Raw genomic sequence first — 15,439 nt, forward strand, 5'->3', positions numbered from 1 at the left:
TAGCTACTTGTGGTGGCATTTCCGGAAGTGCCACTATTTTGAAAATATTTTACATCGATTCCGGCTTCAGAGTAACTCCACGTACAAAACTACTAAGTACTAAAGCTCCCAAAAAACACCCTGTACAGGCTGGAAACTGAGGGATGCCCACCCCCACACTACATCTACATTTTTGCAAAAATCACCCCAAAATCACTCCACAATAACTTGCATAACGTGCCGAAATCAAATGCAGTCGACGCAGTCTTGATATCGCACGAAATTTCATATGCGTAATTTGAATTTTGTACCGCTCGGGGTTACAAAACAGAATGCCTAGGAAAATTCTTTGATTTCCATGTAGTTCATGAGGAAAGTCCAAGGATGTCCTCAATACGTCTACCTTTTTTGATAATGAAATTCAAACTAAAACCACGTTTCACTGATCTCCAACAAACCCTAAATATCTTGAACTTCCAATTTACAAAAAAATTTAAAATTTAAAGCTCTCATTACTTTGCAGACCACATTCTCAGGGTTTGAAGTTGTGAAAAGCTTATGTCCTGGCTTATGTCAAATGAAGGTAAAATTCTAGTTTCAGAAACCTTATCATTAAAGAGATTAACTCATTATATTTCTCAATTTAATCAAATAATTATCAATCGCGACTCATGGAATCCCTTTCCGGCCGGAACTGATTTTTAATTTCTCAGATATCATCATGGTATTATGTTCAAATTTCAGAACTTTTGAATCCTTTAATTTTTTTATGCTTTTGATTGTTGACTTTCTACAAAACCATCTCATCGATATAAAGTTTCTAAGGATTTAAAAAGATCACCTTAAACCAAATAAAATGTTAACTAAAGATACAATAGTAATTAACAATCAACTACTGTATTGTTGGCGTATTTTTTCCATATCTCTTATATAGGAATTAAATAAGGTTGGGCTAAGCAGGCATCCCTGTCTCGGTCCTTTACATGTGTCGATTCCCGTTGTTATTACTCCCGAGATTAGGTGAAAGTGTGTATTGGCATAAGTAGATTTCGATCTTTGAGCTACTTCCAACTTCCTGTCAAAATTTTAAGCCAATCCATTCATAATCCAAAAATTCTAAAACCGGCAGATGTATGACTTGTAAAGGCCGAAACCCATTGGCAACACGCCACGCCACGCTACGCCACGCCACGCCATGTGGCATAGGTTCACGTGGGATAGTTTGTGTACATATTTGTAACACGCCACGTGATGACACGCTTGTCATTTTATTTAAAAAATTGGCAGTAGTAACCACAGAATACGGTAGTAACTTTGAGTGCGATGGACTACACTAGCGCAAGCAGTTCGTCTAGTGAGAGTTCTTTAGAAGAATGTGCTGCTGCTGCCATCGTTTTGAATCAGAAAAAAAAGAAGATTCTGGGTGCACAAAATAAACCAAAACCGGGAAAAATATGCTGCTTTTCATGTTTTAATGAGAGAGCTGGAGGCAGATCGTAGTCGATACCATATATTTCCGTATGGACAAAGAGCAATTTCATTATCTACATAATCTTGTGAAAGATAGGATTAAAAAGTGAAATACAACATTTAGGAAATGTATTTCTACAAAAGAACGTCTGTTTACCCTATTATTGTTTTTATTGTGAGGGTATATTAAAATAACGATCCCCGCTTTTTGGACAAATAAAAATCATTTGTCGTTTAACTTTGAATTTCGATTTATCAGTTATTTTGTTATGGATTTGTGTGTATTAAATCCTCTAATACCTAAACCTAACTTTCCTTTTTTGATTACCATATTTAAAAACGTTCTACTCATTCGTTAAAGACAATTGCATGCTTAATAAAGCATTTTAGGTGATTTTCTACTTGTTCTGTTCGCCATCTATCGGCAACATTCCCGCGGAATACCGAAACAGATTGCCGCGGGAGTGGAGAGGCGACCGGGGAACATTCACACGTACCAACACGCGTCGGTCACATCTGAGGGTTTTGAATCGTCACACGTGAGGTGGCGTGGCGTGGCGTGGCGTGGCATAGCGTGTGTCAAGTGTGTACGCGGTACATGTAAATAAATGGATGAATATACGCATACATTTTCGTCACATGGCGTGGCGTGGCGTAGCGTGGCGTGGCGTGTTGCCAATGGGTTTCGGCCTTAAGTCATTGCTTAATTACTCATAATTTAGTTAATATATCGTCGTTCTCACATTTCTCAACTGCGAAAGAGTAACAGGGCGTCTCTGAAATTTGCAGCTCTTAAAGATTAATAAAGAAATCCCCCAGGAAACAGGAAAAAGAATAGGTACAACAAAATTGACATTCCAACTTTGGGTCAAGTCTCAGAAAGGATGGTCTAACCTTTTTTTTTACTTCTCCACTGGATTGTACGTAGAAATATCTAAAATGGACAATGTTTTTTCTTTTTTCGCGAAAACCGTAAGTCTCTTATCACTGCAGTCTCAAGAAAAATAACACACTGTACATCCATTTTTTGATAGCGTTGGAAATAAAAATATATCTGATTAGACAATAAAATGAGGTTTTAGATCATACATCACACGGCCTATCTTGGCATTTACATTTCTTAAGTTACCCCGACTAAAGGGATGAGATGAAAAAACTTGGGAGTTTGGTTAAAATCAACACTAATTTACCGTTTTTTTCGATACCTAATTTAGTAGGGAGTGAAAATTTTAGTGAACATTGATATTCGACCCTTTTGGCCCAAGTAAGTAGAACTCCTATGGTGAAAGTCGAGTGTACACATCCCAAACAGAACTTGCTTATCTGTTTGACGTTTTCTCCCACGTCATTTATAGGTTACCTTAAAGAAACCAAGCAAAAAGCGCGTTGCGACAACTTTCTTATTTGTAGAGCTTTTTTTTTAAATTTTGACTTTAGACCAATTTCATCATGGGAAACGCAAGACGTTTACGCGTTTGATGTTTTTTCCTTCAATTGTTCGCTGTGAGCGGTGTAAATCAATTATTTAACAGTATTTTTTACACAAAAACACGAATTGATTCCAGCGGTTTGTAAGGTAATATTTTACTTTCAGTCATTGGTAATGAAGATAAAGGTGCGCGAGTGTAACGAGTGTCGTTGTGCTTCATGTCATCCGTCCGGTGGAGAATGGTTCTTCCGAGGAGAGTTCGAGTTAATAAGGCTAAAGGGTAAGTTTGTTTTACATTTTAATTTGTACCATAAAATAATAAACTGAATAATCACAGTTAGAATCGCATTAAGGTACCGAGAGCTACTTCAAAAAATAAAAATAGCAAATCTCCTAAGAAAATAGGAATATTCGTTTATTATTCAATTAGCACACAAATCTTGTTTTACAAGTATAACTTGTGCACAAGTCTTATGCAGAAATGTTTTCCATAAATATTTTCATCTTTAGCACCTAAATTTTTCCTTTTATTCCAGATTCCAGAAGGGCAGCCTTATAAAGGTAGGAGTTTTTCTTTTTGCATGTGGGTATATGTTATAATATATATTTTGTGTAATTAGCTGCAGGGGGGAGTGAATAGTGTACAGTGACTAAAAGGTAAATAAACTAGGTGATCTTCGTATGGTGGTACTAAGTGAGTTATAGCCATCTTTGCAATCTATCGTGTTAGTGGCGAGAGCTTGATTTCAGCCTTAATCAGTGTGACTATGAATTCATAGCCACAATAGGTTTGTGAAGTAGGCGCTTGTGTTTGATAGCCGAAAGATTTCGAGGGTGGTTACATCTCACTTAGTAGCACCTTAACTTTAAGGTAAGTGAGATTGAACACTATAAGCGTATTCGTTTATTATGAACTATTTCCTCCAAAGTCTCTGCTTTGGTAATTTTTAATAAACGAATACTCCGCAAATCTCTTGCACGCACTTACAATTTTTTTCTCAATTGTTCGCAGGATCATTGCTGGACTTCGTCTACTCTTGTGATGGACTAGGCCCGCTCCACGTCCATCCATGACCCAGTTGCAGAATCACATGCACACCGCTCAAGCGAGTGAGGTGAGTACGATATTATTAATCTCGATCATATTATAGTGTGGTCCTCATCGTTAATAAATACGATGTGTAAAACCAACTCAACTAAAGTCCTACTTTAAATTTGCCGTTACTCGATAGTTTCTTCTCACTAGAACCCCACCATTAAATTCATTATCAACTTTTCCACTAATTGAAAATAAGTGTAACTTTTTTGGAAAGAATTTTGCCCTTTGTGGTATATAGGTAGTATTTTACATTTCAGTTATGGCAATGGAGCATATGTCTACTGACTTCTGGGTGCAGTACGGTTGTGCAGTGTCCTCCTCTCCGCCGAGGTTATGGTTCTTCCCAGGAGAGACTAAATGAATAAGGCTAAAGGGTGAGTGTTCGATTTTTAATTGGAGCATATGTAGCTATAGAAGCTATTTTTTTTATTAAAATCACGAGCCCTGTATACTCGTTTTCTTTGTTCAGAATTCTTAAACTTCGCGGTTTTCATAGAGCAATTCAGATAAAGCCATAGCTCTACAGAAATTTAAACTAAATGTAGTTTGCTACAAGGTTTGAACGTAAATTTATTCTTTGTTTCAGATTCGAGAAGGGCAGCCTTATAAAGGTAGGATTTTTCCTTTTCTATGCATGGGGTATTGCCATTTTTTTGTGTATTTAGCAGTGGGGGAAGTGAACAGTGAAACAGTGATTAAAAAGATCATCAACAAATTTAGCTAACCTTCGTGTCATAATAATCTGTGAGTTGTGAGCGTCTTCTCAGTTTAACAACTTGATGACGAAATGTTGGCAGCGATGACTTGGTATGGTCTCGTTCGCAGCATCAACTACCTACTTCATATTAATGAGTATGACCACGAATTCATGGCCATACTCATGAAGTAGGTAATTGGTTTTTTTGCGAGTCAGACTATAAAGACTTATTGTGAACCATCTTCCGTTCCCAAGCTGAGTGTGAGGACTGTTCCATTTCCTTGATTATTACACGAAGATCAGTTTTTTGGTTTCTATAGGTGAGTGAGATTCAATTCCTACATTGCCTGGTAACATACTAATCCATCCGTAGTTCGCAGTGTCATCTTGTCTATCGTGGACCGGGACTCAAGAGCTGCTGTAAGGGAATTAGATCGTATCCAGCCAATCATCGATCCTGTTGATCTCCCGGAAACTATTCAAATGAAAGAGGTGAGTAGTATGTCACATGTCTTCTTCTAACGTAGCCAATCAATCACCCTTATTGCTATGTCAGACTAACCCCTTCCGATTTCTTAAATAAATGTAGAAAAAAGCAACTGATAATATCCTATTACATAAATCACGCATTATCGCATATTAGATCCTCCTTGTGATATATAATACGAGTATTTAACTTTTCAGTTATGGTAGTGTAGAAAATGGCGTCGTGCTTCGAGCTGGTTAGCTGTTCTTCCCAGGCGAGAGCGAATTAATAAAAGGGCAAGTGGTAATTAAATATTTTGATTAATGTTAATCCAATATACTTACCTATATATTTTTCGTTTCAGATTCCAGAAGGGCAGCCTTATCAAATCAAGGTAGGATCTTTCTATTTACATGCGCGGGTATAAGGCCTATTGCATTTCTAAAATGCACGTCAGATGACATAGAAAAAGTTATTAACTAATCGGTACTTAGTTGCATTTACATACTGTCATACTGAGAAAAAGTCCCACATAATAATCTCAACTTTTTATATTATAACTTTGAAATTCGAGAATGTACCACATTACTAGACGTTACTTTCTCTAATCTTAGAAACACGTTTACATTCAAAGTCATTGTTGGATCCACTCGAGCCATCTTTCCGTAAAAATGCGCAGAAACGTGCCGGGGAAAAACCCGCGATCGTGATGTAGTGATAGTGATGAAAATCAGAAAGGTCTCCTTGTCTTTATAATTATTGTACTGGAAGATATTTTAGCAATCCTCTAAGGTTTACACCTTAATTTTAATACCAGATGAAGTTTAGGGAGTACAGTCTTGACAGAGAGAGGAATGTCTAATCCTTCTCGAAAATCACTTAGCTCCGTATCAAACGGTATGGGTGAGACTAGAGTCATCTGAAAAGAGATTGGTTCCCAGATTTTATCTGTCACCCAACATATTGCTTCGTAATTTAACTGACTGGCTTGGAGGAATGCTATGCGTCTTTAGTACGATCACACGGTAAGTGAATCTTCGGGGGTTCAGTGGGACCACTTGAGTCATCTGCGGATGTCCAACGCCCCACCTCCATTTCTTTAAAAAGATTGAGAACGTGAGCTGCCTTCAAGCATTATAATTACTTATGTGCCTACTTTTTTGTGCTTATCACTTATCAGCCCAGGAAGATAAACAACCATTTCAACTGACCTTTGTATCGTAATGTTGTATATGGTCGTACCTCAGTCTACGATCTTCATGACGTGAGATTGACAGATGTGACACTTCACATCATGGTGTCTTTTGCAGCATCAACCATGCTTTTTTGCTTCATATTAATCAGTGTTACCTTAGATTTATAGACATGCCTGCAACTATTATGCAGTAACTAGCTATGAAAAATTATTGGAGTCGCTCCTTCGACTTCTAAGCCAAAAATAACTTCAAGGACTGTTACACTTCATTATCATTACACGAAGAGCGGAGATTTCTTTTCCAAAGTAAGCCTAAATTTTTTACATTGCTTGGTTTTTTACTAATCCTATTCGTTGTTCGCAGTGGCAATTGTGGTTTACTACTTCTACTGGTGATGGTGGATCGGATCCAGGCAACCATCGATGCTGTTGATCATATGGGGACTGTTGTAATGAAAGACGTAAGTAGCACGTCACTTTATTTAACTGCTTCTTATGCGTTTGCACATCATTCAGCATTCACCCTGATGACTACTTAAGGCAAATTCTTAGTTAGATGTGACAGACTAATGGGAAGGTCTTCACACATAAATGTTTAAAGGCCACCTGACACACTTTCAAAATCTACTCAACAAAGTCAGTTTTTTAAAAGGTTACAAGGCGATACCTTGAAAACGGTTTTTAATATTTTTATGAAATTTTGGTAACTTAATAACGATGTGGGGGGGGGGGAGGCAAATTTTAACATAGTTGTCAAATTAACAACATACTAACACATACCTAGTTTTTTACGTAATTGAAATTTTGAAACAAAAGAGCTTCAATTCATTTAAAATATCAAAATCACCCCCCCCCCTCCACTCACCTCTAAAAATTCAGAAAAGAAAAAATGTAAAATACATGTTAAAATTTTGGCCCCCCATATCCTTATTAAGTAAGTACCAAAATTTCATACGAATATTTAGAAGCATTTTTCTTGTAACACTTTAAAAAAACTCACCTTGTATATAGTGCAAAAAAGATCAAGGCCATACACTCCGGTCGCCCTTTGAGAGTACCCTTCTGTGACACTCCGTTCGTGACATATGAGAAATTATAACCGACCTTTATAAGGGGCCAAGAAGGATATGTGTGGTCGTTAGAAATTACATAAGCCTTTCATTGAAACTTTTCATTAGGATACTATGAAAGATTTAACCAACTTCTAATATTTAAAATAATGCGCTCAAATTAATTTCTGATGTCGTTTTACACGAGATCATGAATTTTCACATGTAGCAATAAAACCTCCTAGTAATACATATTACTTGATCTTTTCAGTTATTGAAATGGTAACATCGTCGTGTGGAGCGCTTCCTAAGCTGTTCGTCTGGGTTAAGGGGTAAGTTTTCACTTTTTAGTTAGAGCCCATATACATTTAATAATCGCAACAAACAAAGTGGTAGTAAAACTAGTGTACAGCTCTCTTGAAAGCAATTTTTCACACTTGCGTGAAATGTATCGCTTTCAATGCTCGTTATATAATAAATAAATAAACTATAGCCTTATAGAGTTGTTACTTTTCGCATATCGTGCACAAAATTCAATATTCAAATCGATTTTGCGTTGTTTTTGTGTGAATTCAACCACTGAATAAAATTCAACACAGTCGTACAAAATATAATATAGCGTCCATTTAATGGAATAAAGTTGATATGCTATCTTGAATTGGCTATCTATCTAAGTTTTTTTCATCTTTTTTATAATACCCGAGACATTTATTTTTTTAGAAATCGTCTGTTTCCGTCTTTAGTAAATAACTTTCAATCGAATCTGATTCGTTAAAATGGATATTATATATAGACAATACATTCTTTGTTCTATACTTATACAAATACCGAATTTGCAAAAAGATAACTCAGATAATTGATCGCCCCAGAACTTTATCCCTGTATAAATAAACTATTGCAGTTAGAGTTGCATTATCCCTCGATTCTAAACAGATCATTCTTTGGGTCCACGGATAAGATTCCCCTAGCTGTGTGTTGTAACAGGGGTTACATTTCACAGTGGGTACAATCCCTGCTGGTTTTATTTAAATTTTTGTTGAAGGTAATGTTAGATTTTTTCCACAAAATGTATCCACAGCTAGCTCGAATATTCTTTGAACCAATTTCCCTAGTCAACAAAAATGGTGCTTTTTACCTAAAAATTCAAAGATGATCTCTTCCCGCCTTCAACCATCTTGATATCGAATAAATTGTTGTGTTAAAAACTACGTCATGCGGACGTTTTGTTTCGCTTCAGCACCTATATAATAACGATGGGTCAGCCTGTATAGGTGTGAATTTCAATTATTTTGTTTCAGAATTGTTTAAATAATCGCTTGTATTTTGTTTATTTAATTTTAAAGAATTTACCTGTTAAAAGCTTTAGTTTATTTTTTTGTAAAAGTGCTAACTCCGGTCGTTGCGATAAAAAATTCCGTTATGGCTGTGTGGGCTAATTAATTTAAAGATAAGCACGCGTTATCGCCGAAGTAGAAAGGTGTCAGTTTTTACGACGCAATAATTTGATAAGAAGGAAAATTGCTTTCAATAGCAGAGGAAGACGCAAATCGTTGCTTGTTTGCTAGTGGACGTTAACTGTCGAATTTTGGTCAGTCTTTTTTTATTGTAAAGTTTTGTGGAAGAAAGTTAGAGAGTGTATAAAGAGATTTTAGTCATTGTGATAAAACTGAATGTCTAAATAGGATTAAAGAAATGAAGTTTACGAAAGAGTTAGTCGAAGTGTTGTTTTTATCGATCGTTTATCGCTAATGTGAATCTTTCCCCGCCCCAGTTAAAGGGAGTCTTTCCACTATCAAATGTCATATCAATTCTACATGTGAAATCCAAACGAAGTCAGTGTCGTCTGCTGCATCAGTTAGTTTTTGTTTTTCTTTGTGCGTTCGGTTTGTTGAGTTACGACAGGATATTTTAGATTATTGACTCAGATTTTCGGTACTGATTACTGAACACAAAGTGAAAAACTTTTTAACCTTCTAACCAAGTTTATACGCATACGGGGTGTCAATTTTAAAACTTGCAGTTGACCATATTTTCCAAACTAAAGAAGATATTGAAAATCGCGCAAAACCGTTTCGGGGGTATCGAGGGGGAACCAGAATGACGTTATGAGTGACAACTCCCCACCCCACCCCCTAACCCCCCAGGCCCCCAGTGTACCATAAAGTCAATATTCATTAAGACAATTTAACAAAAATTTAACAATTAACAAAAAAAACTAAATTCGGCATTGAGGGATTTATGGCAAATTGGCCAAGAACTTCAACCTGAGCTGCTCATTAACCAATCTTGGTTGCTTTCTTTTTTTATTGATAAACAGATCCCGTTTCTTCGAATTTAGCGACCAAATCTTGAACATAGGCATGGCTTAATTTTTATTTTTTTTTGTTAATTATTAAATTTTTGTTAAATTGCCTTAATGAATATTGAATTTATTGGTACCACTGGAAAGCATTTTTCAGTAGCTTTCCAACGATGTGTCACAAGTATGGGGTTGCCATTTGGGATTTTTGAAGAGGGGGGGATGGGGGGTTAATGGGGGTGGGTGGTTGTCACTCATAACGTCATTTTTGTTCCCCTTCGATACCCCTGAAACGGTTTTGCACGATTTTCAATATTTTCTTTAGTTTGGAAAATATGGCCGACTGCAAGTTGTAAAATTGACACCCTGTATAATAATTACAATTGATTACCTTATTTATACGACATCTAAAAAAAGTCGTATTAATTGCACACCAAAGTGTTTTCAGCGGATGTTTCATTTTACCGTTCTTAAAATGGACAAGCATTTTTACTTCGACCCAGAATTAACCTGGAATCTAACCAACCGTTATATTTTCGCGGGCACACTATTCGCGCTTACAAACTTACTCTTTTTTCAAACTCTCGCGAGCCTATAAACGTGGAAAACTCTATAGCTAAACGCAGAATATCCCTTTAGTTTTTCTTCCCGGCGGCAACCCGGGCGCATCGCTACTTTTTTTAATTTGATAGAACCACCGACAAAATGGCGCTAATTAGTTAACGCGGCCATCTTTATCCATTAGCTAAGCTGATTAGTTTTACCCAACGCGCAAACCAAAGACCATTTTTAAAACTGCCAATTCCCATAAGGTCGCATGATCTTGTCTTGAGGCTTACGGTTTTGAGCACGGATTATCGCTAGCTAACGACCAACAGACTGTCACGAGTAACTTTCCTAATCCATTAACAGGTCGCATGATCCGCACGGATCCGCAGCGACTCATAAAACTATAGATCGCTCATTTCATTTAGAACCTATTGACTTTTAAAGTGTTGAAATCAATAACAATTCCCTTATGGGAACACCATGTATATTTCCTAATACTTAACTTCTAAAACTAAGCTACCCTAATGAAAATTCGAAAAAAAATCAACAACTCTAAAGGGCCCTCGTTACAGTGTGTAGTAAAAACCAAAAGGCAATGTCACAAAAATGTCATTTGATGCAGTTGTTACCAAACTTGTGCCAAGTTTCCAATGAATGTAGGACCGAGCTTAAAATTGCAATTGTATGTATATGTATGCAATACATTCTTGCAACCTTTTTTCGTGAAAACCCTCGTATCATAGGGTAATGGTTCGTGGTAATGATCATGCTTTTTTTGGACGCGCTCTACAACTAGGTCTGTTCTAGCAACGCGAACGGGTGTTAAACTAACAAGGGTGGGTACCAGGGCCAGCTTGATTTCGGCCGGGTTTGAGCTCCTGAACATGTGTGATTTCTACGGAACTTAGAATTTAGAAATCGTCGCTTCATTTTAACCCTGAATTTAACCCTATAACGATCAACCCCTAAGTTATTGTCGCTTTCAGACTCATAAGAGACTTAAACTGTATATCCTAGCATTAGAATTCTGCGGTTCCAATATAAACCTCATAATCGCTTAACTTTATATACAGCACTAAATACTTTCCAACATTCCAATATAATTATGATTGTAAAATTCATGTACTTTTGGCTCTAAACGAACGAATACTAACTCAGCTAACAGTCACCCACTAGATATTTCACCCCTAGGCTAAAATGTACATACCTATATGCCACTCTCCCTTGCATGTTCTGGATAGCTTATTGTCATGGTATTTATTTATATATTCAGTCGTTTGAAATTTTGGAGCAGAATCAGAGAAGCATATTATGCCTTACCTACTCAACATTTATAAACAGCGCAGCGTTTGATTTCAGAGGGGGTTACCGTCGTGTGTACTGAGAAGACACTAATTTTGTAAATCTTTTATTTATCTTTCGAATTCTCTCGTATATATTTACATTAATTTAATTAAGAAATAATAATATAATTACAAATAAATAAATATTTTAACATTATCACGCTACCTACTCTTAGCTTTTAACCTAAATTACCTACCTATTTATGATTTAAATAATTCATTTATACAGTTGTCTTAATATTAGACACAACCCTCTGGTTTTATACAAACTTGATTAAGTACAAAAATATCACAATATTACAATTATTCAAGATTCATTTTTCTTATCTTTCAAATTCGTAAAGAACGCCTCTATTGGTAAAATAGGGTCGTCCGTCGATAGGGTGAAGTAGCTTGGGACTATTCTCGTGTTTGGCGATACCGATTTAAACAGTCCAGGTGTTTCGTACTCCTTGTGGGCGGACGATGTCAAGTCGGATACTCGCTGCGATTGCAAAAGTACATCGTTCTTCATCAATTCGGTGTTGCTCGCATTCTCTTCTTCGTCCTCTGAACTATCCACTTGCAATACTTTGTTAGTGAATGAGTGAGTCGTATCAGTATCAGTGTCTGTCTTTTTAACTGGACCTTCTTCTTCTTCTTCGGGTGACGCCGTGGACGTACTTGTCCGGTTGTATTTGTTATAGATCCTCTGTCTTAGTGTAACCGGCGGTGGTCGTTTTAAATTGGAGAATACGTTTGGTTTTACTACCGATCTTGGTGTGGGTGGTGATGCGGTCGTGGTGGTGGTGGATTCGGTTGTTCTTTGTCGACCAAATGGTCGCAACCGCGTGTTTACTTTTCTTTCGGAGGTGCTTTCGCTGTATGTCGTGGTGCTAGTGCCGTGTCTTGGATCTTTGGGAATGAATTTACTTCTTTCGGTTGGGTCGTTGTCGTTCCGCTCCGTGGTCGTTTTCCTAGAACGATTTGGGTATCTCGATCTGAAGGGCGCTTCTGTTGTTGATCGTAATGATGTTTCTGTAGATGTTGAAGTGTACTGAGTCAAACGCTGTCTGTATTCTTTAACACTGAATCGCGGTCGATTTTTGGTGTCGTAAAGAGGCCTGGTGCGTATTCGATGTGATTTAACAGATGTGGGCGCTTCTGTAGTTGTTGTGGTAGGCAATAATGTTGTTTCTTCATGCGGTTCTTCGGTTGCTTGAGTGTATATTTCTTGAATCGTTATGCTCTCTCTGGACGGTTCAAAATGATTCAACTCTGTGAGCACTTCAAGATTTCGAACTGGAACTGTAATTGGTGCCGTCTCTGTTACTGGAGAAGTTGTTGTGTGGCGAGTCCTTTTCTTAGTTTGTGTCGTCGATTGCGTGGTGGTCGTCATATCAGTGTCTACTTCTGGGTCATTTAAATTGTCCTCTTCGTCTTTCGTATCATAAGGTTGCGTTTGAATCTGCAAGTTTTCAAATTTGTGGTCACCCTTTGTAACTTCGTTCTCATAGCTTATAGGAACGTCTTCAACTGGTGGATTCATTTCACTATTAATATAAGTTTCACCTACAGGTTGCATAACCGAATATGATATGGTACCCGTCAGTTTGTGATTTAACGGCATTTCTTCCACGCTTTCTCCACTTGAGGGACGCACACGGTTTCGTCTTTTATTTGATATTGTCGTTTGCTCTTGAGATTCTTCCGATGATGTAGTCGAGGTGGTCCTCACTCTGGCGGGCCGACGTCTTCGTTGCGGTCGGTAATCTTCACCTGAATGGCGTGTTGCGTCGGAATGTTTAATTTTCATTATATTGCGCACTTCGGTGACAGTAGTGGGTTCTTCCGTTGTCGTTCGAGGTCTTGAAGAAGGTCTCCGACGTCGCTGTTGAGGCCGTTGTTCTTGCCAATTGCGTACCGGTGGCGGAAGTGTCGTCGGTTCAGGTTCGTTGATCGGTTGATACATTTTATTCTTTTCTTCGCTCGAACCCGTAATGTCGTTGGAGAATTCGGTATTTTCCGCCGAGATTGATAGGATAGTCGGCGATTCAGGTTTGCCTAATATGGGATAATGAGTAGAAACTTCTTTAATGCTGAAGAAATGCGGAAATTCCGTGGAAATTTCAGGTTGGCGGTTTCTCAAATTTAATTGGTTGTAGATCTCGGAAATTTCGCTTTGCGTAGGAGACGTCGGCACGGAGTTATCTGGATGGTACGGTGTCGGTAAAAATACGAGCTCAGGTTGAGGAAGATCGGGTTGAACGCTGGCTTGAAATTTAACTACTGATGGTCTTGTGGAGAAATATGACGGAGGAGATTCTTGCCATTGTTTTTCTTCCGTGACTTCGTACGTAGGGAAATGTGGCGCAACACTTGTTTTTTTGGGTTCTTGTTTGTGACGATCCTGTTGTTTGATCGGGTTTCTGGGCAAATCTATTACTTGGTGTGTTGGTTCGTCTATATCAAATGAATATATCTTCACATCATCATTAGGTTTAATGTTTGGGAAGATGTGCGATTGATACTCTCCGTCCGGATTATAGTTGTTTGGTATGCTATTGTGAAATACGTTCAATCTTTCTTTGGTGACTTGTATTTCCACAGGCTTTTGTTCAGTGGGTTTCTGGGAATGCACTTCAAATTGCGCTGCTTCAAACGAAGGTGGCAATTGTACTAAAACAGCATCTGGCAATCTTTGAGGCTCCTTATGTTTTCCAATAACCAGTGTTGGATTGTTAATAGTGGAAGATGCCTCATGCTCTTTGGGTTTGGAATGATTGGGATTTTCTTTCGCGTGGTGAATTTCTTTAAATGGCGGCGGAACTAAATTTCTAGTATATTCGTCATTGTGATTAAATACATTGCTTCCATCAATTTGTACGGGATTCCTATTCTGAATTAAGTATGATTGAACGGGAAGATTTTGAAATATAGGATCATTTAGTCCGTGTACACTCGCAAAATGTTTTTTGGAAAATCCAGGAGGATGGTTATTGAACAGTGCGAAAGATCCTAAAACCACGTTCAACTCAAATAGATTTTAAATTTCTTAAGAAGACTTACCTATGGCAGCAGATGGTGCGGGAATAATAACTTCGTGTCTCATACTGTGTGAAACAGATGGTCCTGGATGCGGGCCTCTAATGGGACGAGCCATCATAATTGGTGCATGCTTATTCGGAATAGGAATTCTGTGCGGACTACCTTTGTAGCCCATTGGCGTCAGTGGTATGTGGGGCCCATGTCCATGAGCTAAATGGTACGGCTTGTACAGCTTTGGGTGTGACTTTGCGGCTACAATATTAAAGAGATAGAGTAATACAGAACTCCAAACTGCATACACATACTTGGCTGTTTGTTACCAATGTTGATCGTATTGCTCGTAGCACTTGCTGCTTGTGTAGCCGAAATTGTTTGATACGATTTCGTTGATGCTTTTGACGATAGTGTTGGCGGTGGCGTCTGCGCTTTCACTGGTTTACTATTTTCATCTGTCTGGCTAGGATTTTTATATAACGTTATTTCATCTTGTATTTCAAGTTGACTTTTTCCTATAATCGGTCTCCACCCATCAGAAGACAAAGATATCGTATCCTACATAAAACAAAAAATTAGCGACAAGTGGCACTTACTACCATACGACTTACTTGTAATGAACTGGCATGTATTGTAACTCCGAGTAGGCAGAAAAAGGTGTCTGGAAACAAGTGAAAATAAGTCAACGGAAAATTTGTTTGTTTAGTATGCTGATACCTTTAATTAATCAATGTTAAGCATTATATAATTTGGAATGGCAAGGCAGTGTTACCGCGTTATGTGAAACTAGGACAAGAAAGTGATGAGATGATTACCGTATCTTTTAATTACTAACAGGATTTA

General features: G+C 37.8%; 1 protein-coding gene and 2 long non-coding RNA genes across 3 annotated transcripts in view; 2 read left to right on the forward strand and 1 right to left on the reverse strand.

Annotated features, from left to right (window-relative positions):
• Positions 1 to 3,846: 3,846 nt before the first annotated feature.
• Positions 3,847 to 4,730, forward strand: LOC116160013. Its single transcript, XR_004143114.1, has 3 exons — positions 3,847 to 3,993; positions 4,235 to 4,351; positions 4,564 to 4,730. It is a non-coding gene; the product is annotated as an uncharacterized LOC116160013 (long non-coding RNA).
• Positions 4,731 to 4,903: 173 nt separating this feature from the next.
• LOC116160012 lies at positions 4,904 to 5,630 on the forward strand. The gene is made up of 3 exons (XR_004143113.1): positions 4,904 to 5,166; positions 5,359 to 5,443; positions 5,505 to 5,630. It is a non-coding gene; the product is annotated as an uncharacterized LOC116160012 (long non-coding RNA).
• A 6,050-nt stretch (positions 5,631 to 11,680) lies between these two features.
• Positions 11,681 to 15,439, reverse strand: part of LOC116161626 (mucin-5AC-like) — a 4,384-nt gene continuing 625 nt past the window's right edge. The window contains exons 2-5 of the mRNA XM_031475046.1: positions 15,208 to 15,313; positions 14,908 to 15,154; positions 14,624 to 14,854; positions 11,681 to 14,572 (exon numbers count right to left, since the gene is read on the reverse strand). Coding sequence (XP_031330906.1) covers positions 11,883 to 14,572; positions 14,624 to 14,854; positions 14,908 to 15,154; positions 15,208 to 15,313 — 3,274 coding nt within the window. The 3' untranslated portion in view covers positions 11,681 to 11,882. The remainder of the gene's footprint in view (positions 14,573 to 14,623; positions 14,855 to 14,907; positions 15,155 to 15,207; positions 15,314 to 15,439) is intronic.

The sequence above is a fragment of the Photinus pyralis genome, unplaced genomic scaffold, assembly GCF_008802855.1.
Source record: "Photinus pyralis isolate 1611_PpyrPB1 unplaced genomic scaffold, Ppyr1.3 Ppyr1.4_LG1, whole genome shotgun sequence".
Lineage (NCBI taxonomy): Eukaryota > Metazoa > Arthropoda > Insecta > Coleoptera > Lampyridae > Photinus > Photinus pyralis.